This window comes from Chenopodium album, chromosome 8 (genome assembly GCF_948465745.1).
Source record: "Chenopodium album chromosome 8, dcCheAlbu1.1, whole genome shotgun sequence".
Taxonomy (NCBI): Eukaryota; Viridiplantae; Streptophyta; class Magnoliopsida; order Caryophyllales; family Amaranthaceae; genus Chenopodium; species Chenopodium album.
Window position 1 is genome coordinate 7,674,710 of NC_137841.1, and position 10,962 is coordinate 7,685,671.

Genomic DNA, 10,962 nt, shown 5'->3' on the forward strand with positions numbered 1-10,962 from the left:
TCATGCAAGAGAGTCGTAGTCGTTCTTTGATACGTAGCTCCTGCATTTTTTAAACCAAATGGCATGACTGTGTAGCATTACGTACCCCAAGGGGTAATAAAGGATGTCTTTTATTTGTCTTCTTTTGCCATTAAAATTTGGTTGTAACCTGCGTATCCATCCATAAAGGATAACATCGCATGTTCAGCCGTGTTATCTACCAATATATCAATATGTGGTAGAGGAAAATCGTCTTTAGGGCTAGCTTTATTAAGGTCCCTAAAGTCGACACACATGCGAACTCGTCCATCCTTTTTAGGGACTGGGATGATGTTCGCTACCCATCCTAGGTAATTACATACGCGAATAAAACCTGCGTCCAACTGTTTTTGTACTTCTTCTTCTATTTTTAATGGGACATCAGGTTTTATTCGTCGAAGTTTTTGTTTTACTGGTTTAGAGGTAGGGTTCAAGGGAATGGTATTGTAGGGTGCTTACTACCCCTAGCTTGAACCCCACTGTGATCATACACTAAAGTACGGTGGCGTCCAAAGGGAAAGAAGATAGAGCAAAAGAGTCGCCAACAAGTTTTAGGAAGTTGTAAACCGTTCATAGGCTGAAGGTTACACTCCTTAACGATCCAAAAGATCGTTAACTCCAATAGATCTTGAACCATGACTGGTAGTTCGGGGATGGAGGTACAAATCCAACCTAAAAGATATTGAACTTGCCCTAATAATAGGCCTCTACTTTATTCTGATCGTATTAATGTGCGCTTTCCTTCTAACATGCAATCAATAGGATTAAACCTAAATCTGTTTATCTATGTTGGTTGAATATTAATGCACAAATAAATCTATTACTGGCGATCACTTGAATTAAAATCATATTGTAAGTTTCAATTTAATTAGATGCAAAACGTTTCCTATATAATAGTCAATAATTTTTCTCAATCTTTCTCATATCACATAAGTCCTCCTTTTTTTCTCTATATTTCTCTCTACTCCAAAAAATTCCAAGGAATCCGCAATTTCAAAAATAATGCATCTAATAAAAAATGGAGGAATTACTTTAAAATATTAAAAAATAATTATCATCAAAATATTTAAAAATAAAAACCACCACCACTAGCCCTGGCCTCGTGTTTGAATCCACCTCTTTCTCTATGTATCCCCCTTCCCTTTTCCTTGTATTTTCTTTATGTATTGCCTTATAAGTCTTTCTTTATGCTTTCTAGACTCTAGTGAGAATTATTGTGTTATTGTATTTACAGCGTTCACTAGTAATTCTCTTTGTAATCAATATAAAGCTCTTTAGAGAGCGGTTGGTTGAATGAATCAAAGCTCCCTACCCTGTCAGTGGCGGAGCCTGAAATTTCCAACCAGGGGGGACAAATGAACTGTGTATAGTTTGACAAAAATGTCGGGAAAAAAAGTCAATACTTGAACACATAATTAGTTTAATAATTAAAGTTCTATAAAATCCAAAATACTTACTAAAGAAATCTAACATCATATACTTAATTATTCCTCCTCCGATGTTATATTATTAGTATTTGAATAGTGACGTATATATAATTATTTACTTATGGATTTGAATTTTTAACAAATTCAGACATAAGATAATATAGGTAATTAAATCGTGCACATATCATAACCTTAACACTATACAACTAATTTATTGCTAAAATTTATGGGGAGGCAAATTGTCTTACACACATACAAAAAATTAAAGAAAATAACAAAGGTAAAATGATTTAAGGGAAAAAAAGAAGTCAAATGCTTTAACAGAAGAAAAAAAAAACTTTAACCCAAACAAAAACTGTAAAAAGCTAAAGAGGTAAAATGTTTTAACAAAAAAAATATAAAAAATAAAATGTTGTAACCCAAAAAAAACGTTAAAAGCTGCATGCAGGAGGGCTTGAACCCGCGCATTTAGTGAGTGGAGAATATTGAGTGTTACCACAACACCAACTAAATTGTAATAAATCATATTCACGTGAAATAAAAAAAACAGTGGGGGGACAGCTGTCCCCTCTTGTCTAGGGCCGGCTCCGTCCCTGTACCCTGTTGCTAATTGATTTAAGACTTGTGTGTTGATTTAAGACCTTATAGATATTTTGTTTGCCTTGTTTTAATGCATACCCTCCAAACCACGAGAACCTTAAAATACACCTTCATTGTCGTCAGTCCCGCAAGAGCCCGCTTCGAAATATCGGCCATCACAAGCCTCGACTCCGCACTCATTGTTGATGAGTGCTTCTTAAGACACCTTTGTTCCATGTGATTGTGTGCTCACGAACCCTTTCCTCTCTAGACTTGCGCCCTTGTCGCCAAAATACAAGAGCATGTTGCACGATCCGGTGTCAAAACTCTCGGACCGTGACACCTAGCCACCTCCCTGTCCTTACCATCGATCCAGCCGAACCACACCCAGCCGTCTCCAGACCCTACTCCCCGCGCAGGTCGTGAACCCTCCCCCTACTCTTAGTCGTCGCCTTTAAACCACAATACCCCTTCCCTTCCCCGAAATCCTTAAAATAACCCTCCCAACCGCCCTTCCCTTACCCTCAGAACCCTAGTGACTAAGGGTTTCAAGGTTGGGGGACGCGCGATCGAGGGTTTGTTTAACCGGTGAGGGAAGGGTCTTTTTAGGGATCTTGGGGAGAGAGGGGGTTACAAGGTTTTGTGTGGTGTGGTGTTTATTAGGGGGCGACAATAGGGGTAAGAGGAGGGCCAAGGCCGGGGGGGTATCTGCCATGGTCAGCGCAGGGGGCTTGCGATGAGGCTAATTGGGATTGGTGGTGGTTTTTTGCGATTTTTTAATTTTTATAAGTATTTTATTTTAGGAAAAATTGTCAGGAACTACATGCTAAATAAGGGTATTTGGAAACAACTACCCACTAAAAAGTTTTATAAAAAAAACTACCCCCTAAATTTAAAAAGTTAGAGTAGCACTACCTATTTAAATTTTCCGGCGAAAAAGTTCGGCGTATGGGGCCCACTTTTTTAATTTTTCTTCTGAAAATTCCTAATTGAAGAAGTGAAAACAAGTAGGGTATGCAATTCATAGGTACGGTAATTCTTCTCTTTTAATCCATTAATTATGAATTTTGATGTTAGGGTATAACGATTAGAAAAATTAGGGTTCTTAGAAATTGGGGATAATTTGAAATTGGTTGAATTTGTTGCTTTTAATTCAAATTGGTTATCTACTTAGGGTTACGAATTAAGGTCCAATTTGTCATTGCAACGTGTCTTTTCAGAGAAAAATTGAAAAAATGGGCCCATGCGCCGGACATTCTCGCCGGAAAATGCAAATGGGTAGTGCTACTCTAACTTTTTACATTTAGGGGGTAGTTTTTTTGATAAAATTTTTTAGTGGGTAGTTGTTTCCAAATACCCCTATTAAGCGTGTAGTTCCTAACAAATTTTCCTTTATTTTATTTTACTTTTTTGACAAATTATGTTGCCGAAATGTGCCTGGTAATTAAGTTGTTAAAACAAGTTGGATGGTTGTTTGGGATCATTTATTTTGATCAGATTCACTTTAAAGTTCGGATACTTAGAAAAAAAAAAAACAAAAGTAGGGATTATTTTTTGGGGATAAGGCAAAGTTCGGATTATTATGGGTGATTTCCTTGTTATTGTTATAACAACTTGTTCGTCGGGCAATTTGCTCGTCATTGTTTAGCTATCAATGAATGAAGTTAGTTTAATTGCTTGGAAATTGACATCTTGATAAGCTAAGAAAAAAATTATATGATACATAAATAAGATTGATAAAAGTAGTAGATTAACAATAATGAGATGATCATACAAGGTATGTTACAGTGACGGGCTGCTTACATGTAAGCAGATTTATTCAAACTAACAAAAGTAGAAACATAAAGGATATAACACAAACGTACATATATAAGAGATAATTAACGTTGGCAGAATGGGCAAGACTCCGTGCGAGTCGAAGCGTGAAGTTGGCTTATTATTAAGCAACGAGAAGAGGATTAAAAGGAATGTCCTCCGGGTTGGTGTTGGCAACGACGGTGTCATACAAAGCAAGATTGGCACATTTAGTTGGTGTTGACAGGATCGCAGCTGAAGCTCACACCATTACTTCAAGATATCAGGGATTGTTGAAGCAGGGCAGTGGGCATGGGCGGAGGACAGTGCTAGAGCAAGAGTAATTGCGAGGAGAGCGAAGGAGGTAGTTGTTGGTTTTTGAGACATTTTCGTAATTTCGTTATTGGAACACTTGGCTTATGTTTATGTTTATGTTTATGTTTATGTTGGATGTTTTGGTGTTGAACCATGCACTAGATGCTACTCTATTTATAGATTAGAATGTCAAGGCATTCACTCCTTGCTAACTTGCTTCATGGATAGGTTCCTTGAATCGTTGTAGTCCCCCACTTCAGCTACGTTTAACCAGTCAATAAATCATGTTTGGCACCATTGAAGAATTGTATTTCACGAATTGACAACCACCGTCCATGCTAGTGTATGGAATTGATAATCGATATTAATTAACCATTCCCTTATATGATTTATATAACTTCCATTTACGGTACAAAATGCGCACTTATAGGCAGCACAAATGACTAGTTAAAAATCAAGTCTGGCTCCTTTTAATTTTAGGCCGGACATGGATTTTCGGAGACATTTTCGTTTATTATTATGTATATGTTGGATCCTCAATGCATCCACTCCTTGCATCTCCTGCACTCCTTTTATACATTGGCTTACAAAATTATGACTTTATTTTTTTATTATTATTTTTTTTTTTTTTAAGATAAGGAGAATTCCCTTGCAAGTTGGGGAGAAATAAGGGATCCAACTTACTTGGAGTAAGAATCGAACTTCTCTCACAGGGGTGGAGGTAGGGCCTTCAACCAGTAGGCCAACCTTGATTATCAAATTATGACTATATATTGTTATTAGTGCTTATCATTTGTATAACAATATTACTTTATTTCATTTATTTTCTTGTTTGCAATCACCTATTCATAGAGGTTTCATAAACTAACGCGACCAACCAAATCCAAAAAAACCAAATTCATATTTCGACATTTTTTCACACAATAATTTAGCATGATCACCAATACAATGCAAGTATGTAAAATAGACCTAACCCGACCTGGACACCCGAATTTCTCTCTCTTTTTTTCTTGGTTTTTTTTTTAAAAAAAAAAAAAAAAAAAAAAAAAAAAAAAAAAAAAAAACAAATGGGTAAAGAACCACTAGAAGAAAAAGTGCTATTTGTAACTGGCGAAATTGACTTTTTGTAACTGGCATTGTTGGTTGCGAATGCCACCGTTACAACTAGTGAAAATTATTCGTGACCGGCTCATGTTAGTTACAAATAATGTATTATTCGTAACTGACATAACCCAACGCCAGTTATAAAAAGTCTATTTTCCAGGTAAGAAATCACACTATTTGTAACTAGCATTGAGTTACGTCGATTACAATAAGGGTATATTCGTAACTAGCATAACCCAACGCCAGTTACAAAAAGTCTATTTTTCAAGTAAAACAGTACACTATTTGTAACTGGCATTAAGTTATGTCGGTTACAATAAGGGTATTATTAATAACTGGCAAATCATAACGCCGGTTACGAATATATTTTTTATTTTTTTAAAAAAAAATACTATTAGTAACTAGCATTAGATTATGCCAGTTACTAATAAATATATATATTTTTTAAAATATTTTATTCGAATACAAAAATTGTAGTATATCCTACCAAATGACCCATCGTCAAATGGGTTATAACCTGTTACAATTCAACCAAAAAAACATGTACTGCGAATACTTCCATACTTCCATACAATACAAACACTCTAAATAGTTCCGCACAACTCGAATTATTCATCCATAACCATACAATAAAAAAAAATTAATTATACTTTAATTTCCAGAAAACAATTAAACTTGAATTAAAAAAGCATTGATTTATAATTTAGAAATGTAATAACAATAACCAATAGGCTAAATAAAATTAAAGTAGATATATAAAAATGTGTTATATCATTTTATTAAGCTAAATGCGATAAATCATAACATCGATTAATAAGATAACTAGTCTTTCAACAAAAAATTAAGCCTAAAAAACTTAGCCCATTGTTCTCGAATCTCATCCAATTCTACATCGTTGTAGGCTGCAAGTCTTGCCAAATACTCCTGAAAAAAAAAAACGTGTATATATATTATACTTTATAAAAATAAAACATCAACCAAAACTCGTAATACATCTCATCACTAACCTCTTTCAAATTACCCTTGCAATCGCTATGGAAAGATACTATCTCATACATATATCTCATCACATAATAAGCACATTCGGTACCACCACATTGTTGAGCACACTAATTCAAATGAACATAGTACAATTATTTAATATATTAAATAATACTTTCATTACTAATAGAACGAAAAAGCAAAAATTATACGCTTACCTCCATTCTTATGTGTAGTAATTGTGGCTTACTCGTTTTGAAAGCATTTCCTTTAAGGTGTGACCTGTATACATTGTAAGGTCTAAAAAAAATCATAAAAATCATTAGATTAAACGAAAGAAAAATAAATTTTAATCACACGCATATGAATACGTAGTACTAGGAATGTTGTGTACTAACATCTTCATTACTTTGGACAACTCTGAGTTCTGAATAATCAAGCAAACCCAGGCCAAAAGATGCATAAGTTGACTTTAAAAAAAAAAAAAAAAAACTATATATATCACACAATGCATATTGTAGGCAAAGCCAGAGTTAGATCTAAAATGCATCAGTAGAGAGGCATAGCTCATAATGTCTGATGCAAGTTGCCATATTTTCAAGATACAAATAGCTAGACTTTACTCTGGGTCCTTCCCAATACTTCAATCAAGGCACCAATAGATGTAAACATATGACATGAATAAAGAACAAGTATCTTGAATAATATAAGTTAATAAACTCTCTTTGAAATAGCCAGAAAGGCAGAGATGCAATCTCATTACAAAGCAAGATGATAACACATGGATGACTAGAATCTTATGGTTATTGAGTAACAGGTAATCAACAAGCCTCTTGCCAAATGAAAAGAAAAGTGTTTACCATCTACTCTGCAAAAACAGTTGCGACAGCTTCCCAACCACTCAATTCTATTTCATCTTTACTTCTCATCTCATGGTTAAACGTATGTTTCAAGTGCTTTTGTGGCACAAGTTTACAGGTAAAGCGGAGATAGTGTAGAGAAATGAACCTATGCATGATTGATCTTCAAGTCTACTAGTCAGATACTTTATAAAAAATAAACTCCTTATACAACTATACCAGAAAAATATCAGAAGGGGGGTGGAAGAGGATGAGAACAGACTAGAATAGCTGCAAGGAATGATGCCCAGTGTTGTGCATCAACTCTTTAAGAAATTTTTCACATAGCTAACACTCAACCAGTCAGCCTCCGCTCCAAAACACCCAACCCAGGCCCACCCCCTATAAACACAAAAAAATACTAAAGCTAGTAATGAAAATAATGTAAAGCAGTAAAACAATTCGTAACCTGAGAAATCATTTTACCACTTAGAGCTTCCAACTTATACGGAGTTAAGTGATCTTTGAAATCTCCATGCCCCAGCTGACCATATTTACTCCATCCGTAAGTATATATACTGCCAGAAGATGTAACAGTTATTGTATGCCTCCATCCGCATGCAACTTGAATCATTTTTATACCCTGCAACGTTAAATGATTTAGGGTGTCAAAGATGGTAATGACAAGAGAAAATATTTAATGTGACAAAAAATTTCAAAACGCCAGCATCGCATAAAAACACAAGGTTATCCCATCAACTGCATAAGAGCAAGTGAGCAACATAGTATCTCTATTCCTTATCAAATAAAGTTAACGTTAAAATTTCATGTTCATTCAAATGAGAAATAAAAACCATCATCCGAAGTTTGAATAACTTAGACCTCGTGTCTTAAACAGACAAGTGCCCTATTAATATATGCAAAAAAATTTCCAAAGTTAAAAAGCTGAAACTGAATACCAAAGGATAAAGATAAAGGCTAATCAGAGACTCCCACCCTCCCATTCTTTTCTGCAACACACTTAGTGCTTGTTTGGTTGACAAAAGAAAACACGGGAATTGGCAGTTCCTATTTCCTAGGAAGTAGAAGAAGATGGTGTTGTTTGGTTGGAAATAAAACTTGGAATTAGAACTTCCCAGGAAGTTCTACTATCCACAAAATAGGAGAGACGCGGACAGAAAAGGCGAGGGCTACCAGCCGCAAGCACAATCTTTTAACAGATCTAGAGAAACATAAAAGAATATTGACAGGCCTATATTATTGGTTCAAGTTTGGTCATGTAGTTAAAGTAAAAAAAAATACCCTAGGACCGGAGATATATTTAAGCCAACAAGGTGGCAACTGGCTGGAGGCAACAACTAATGGCAAACAGAGTTAGCCCCACCCATATTCTGGTAGGCAAAATTTTAAACTTCTAACCCTTCTTTGGTCATTGATTCATTAAAATGTATTGTATAAACCATTGTTTAACAATCAGGTATGAAAAATAAACTTATGACCTTGCCATCAGTAAGATAGTTATAATGAATCGCTCACTGTTTTTGTTTGACCCTGATATTATGGTCATAACTCATAATGACAAAATTGCATGTCTCTACTCTCTCAAGTCTAAAGTGATCTACATCATCAGACAGCTATTAAAACCTTCCTAATATTAGATTCTGAAAAAAAAATTCTAAAGATAGTGTTCATCCAGTTGTTAGCAAGTAAATTCAAGAAGAATTTTAATCACCAGACAGCAAATTCAAGATAGAGTTAACATAAGACTTTTGGACAAAGGAAAAAAGGAGCACTCATTAGTTCATTCAAATATGTATCACAAAGTTTTTAGCATACATCAATTGACGAAGATCTCTCGGGAACTAAGCGATCCTTTCTGTCACCTAACCCCAAATTTCCGTATCGGCCCCATCCCCATCCATACACCTCACCAGACTCCGTGACGGCAGCATTATACTCAGCACCAGCAGCTACCATTTTCACAGGTATTCCCTGGAAATAAATAAAAGCTAAAAAATTCAGAAACAACAAAATAATAATGTATCTACAATTTTTCAAGTCAGAACTCAATTAATCTAAAATGTATCACAGCATGCCCTTCTAATAAATAAAACAGAAGTTCAATATATGAAAGTGCAGTTCATTGGAAAGATTATTTATACCTGGAAAGCTTGAATCTTTTGTGGGATAAGAGAATCCTCAGCAGTTCCAATACCAAGCTGGCCATTTTGGTTCCTTCCCCAACTTCAATTAATAAAAGACACAAGCAGGTGATACATTAGTCAATCACATATCCTTCATTAACAGATTTGCTCATCGGTACAAAATATCCTTAAACTCATTAGATACTAAATGCTCAAACTCGCACAAATTTCTATATATTCAAAAAAGAAAAAGATTAGGACGCCTAGGGGATCCACTATGTTTCATAAGATGTTGTAGCATGGGAATCATCACACATGTATTGAATGAAAATTTACTAAATGCAAATGACACAGCTCAAATCTCTGAGTGCGGGTATGTGTGTGAGAGAGCTGCAGTAGTCCTTCGTTTGACAAATAAGCAGAAAATAAGCAACTTGACAACACCACTTTGATTGTAACAAATTATGTATCATAAATGGAAAAGAGCAATAGTTTAGTTCAAGTTTTTCTAGAAACTTGACAACACCACTCTGATTGTAACCAATGAAAACAGATTAGAAACCAATGAATCAGGTCAGTAAGTTCAAGTAGTAAGATTAAATCAGATGATGATCAATCATCAAAAGTTCAAAATGATCATTAATTCGTAATAACGATGAAAAGATGTCATCAATCTGATCTGAAAACACCAGAAATTGACAAATTATAGCCCCTAACATCAATCAAATGAGCAGCTAGCTAATTCTTCAATTAGGTCAAAATAATCTTAAAACATATCAAAAATTGATAATTCACACTATTTTCTTACATAATGAAAGCGCTGAATTCTTCCTAAGTCTATAGGGTTGTAGGATTTTATAGTCAAGCATAACAAATTTATATACTAGCAGTCTTAACATCACATGGTCATGAACAATTTCTGAAACAGTCAGTAGCACAGGGCACAAACAAAGCACAAGCAGAACAGCCACATGACAGCAGCAATTAAACGAAGCATAATGCATAATTTTCATGGAATCAAACAAACCAACCAAAAAGGCCTGACATACTCGGCTAGTGTACCCCAATTAGACATGCATGTACCCCAATTACACAAAGCAGTTCACAAACAATAATCGTTTCTTAATTTTTTTTGTTCGCAATCACTCATCAAAACCTAATTTCCTTGGTTTTTTAATAATCTAATTTCATTAAAAATTAATCAAGTAATTAAAAACAACAACAATCAATTCGAATTTACATGTAAAAACACTAATTCGAAAGTAAAATAACCCTAATTCAAAAGGAACACATACCTCAAACTTTGATAAAAATCCCCTAAAGCTGATCCCAAATTCGAACAAACCAAAAAAACAATTAATGGAGTGAGATGCAGCGACAGAGAAGGAAGAGAGGTGAAAGAGAAGAAGGAGCAGTGAAGGGGTGAAGGAGGAGCAGTCGTGAAGGGGGAGCGAAAGTGTTAGTTTTTTTTATTTTTGCGAATTCTGAGTATGTAATAGCGGCTACCTTAATTTTTTTTCTCTTTTTTTTTTTTTACCTTTAATCAAAATTTAAATGAAAATTACTTTTCAAAAAAAAATTTAATGAAAACTTAATAAAATTAAGAGAAAGTATAAAACTAGAAACTTTCCTTAAAAAAAAAAAAAAAGTAAACTAGAAACTTAATATTTGTTGGTTTAAAAAAAACAAAAATTATTGTTAAACTTATTATTTATAACCAGCGTTTGTAAACTAGTTACAAAATTTTTACTTTGACTTATT

At 34.5% G+C, this 10,962-nt stretch overlaps 1 protein-coding gene across 6 annotated transcripts; it reads right to left on the minus strand.

Annotated features, from left to right (window-relative positions):
* Positions 1-5,912: 5,912 nt before the first annotated feature.
* On the minus strand, positions 5,913-10,666 carry LOC145555784 (ultraviolet-B receptor UVR8-like). 6 transcript variants are annotated; one of them, XM_081617505.1, is made up of 7 exons: positions 10,497-10,665; positions 9,220-9,301; positions 8,894-9,049; positions 7,544-7,700; positions 6,437-6,500; positions 6,245-6,346; positions 5,913-6,161 (listed from the first exon to the last, which is right to left on the minus strand). In XM_081617505.1, the coding sequence occupies exons 3-5, from the start codon at positions 9,032-9,034 to the stop codon at positions 6,445-6,447; spliced, it is 354 nt and encodes a 117-aa protein (XP_081473631.1). In that variant the 5' UTR covers positions 9,035-9,049; positions 9,220-9,301; positions 10,497-10,665; the 3' UTR covers positions 5,913-6,161; positions 6,245-6,346; positions 6,437-6,444. The 6 variants fall into 6 exon arrangements, 5 of the variants coding, with proteins under 5 accessions (XP_081473631.1, XP_081473629.1, XP_081473633.1 ...); XM_081617503.1 differs by having other exon boundaries at positions 6,437-6,518; XM_081617507.1 differs by having other exon boundaries at positions 7,527-7,700.
* Between the last annotated feature and the right edge of the window lie 296 nt (positions 10,667-10,962).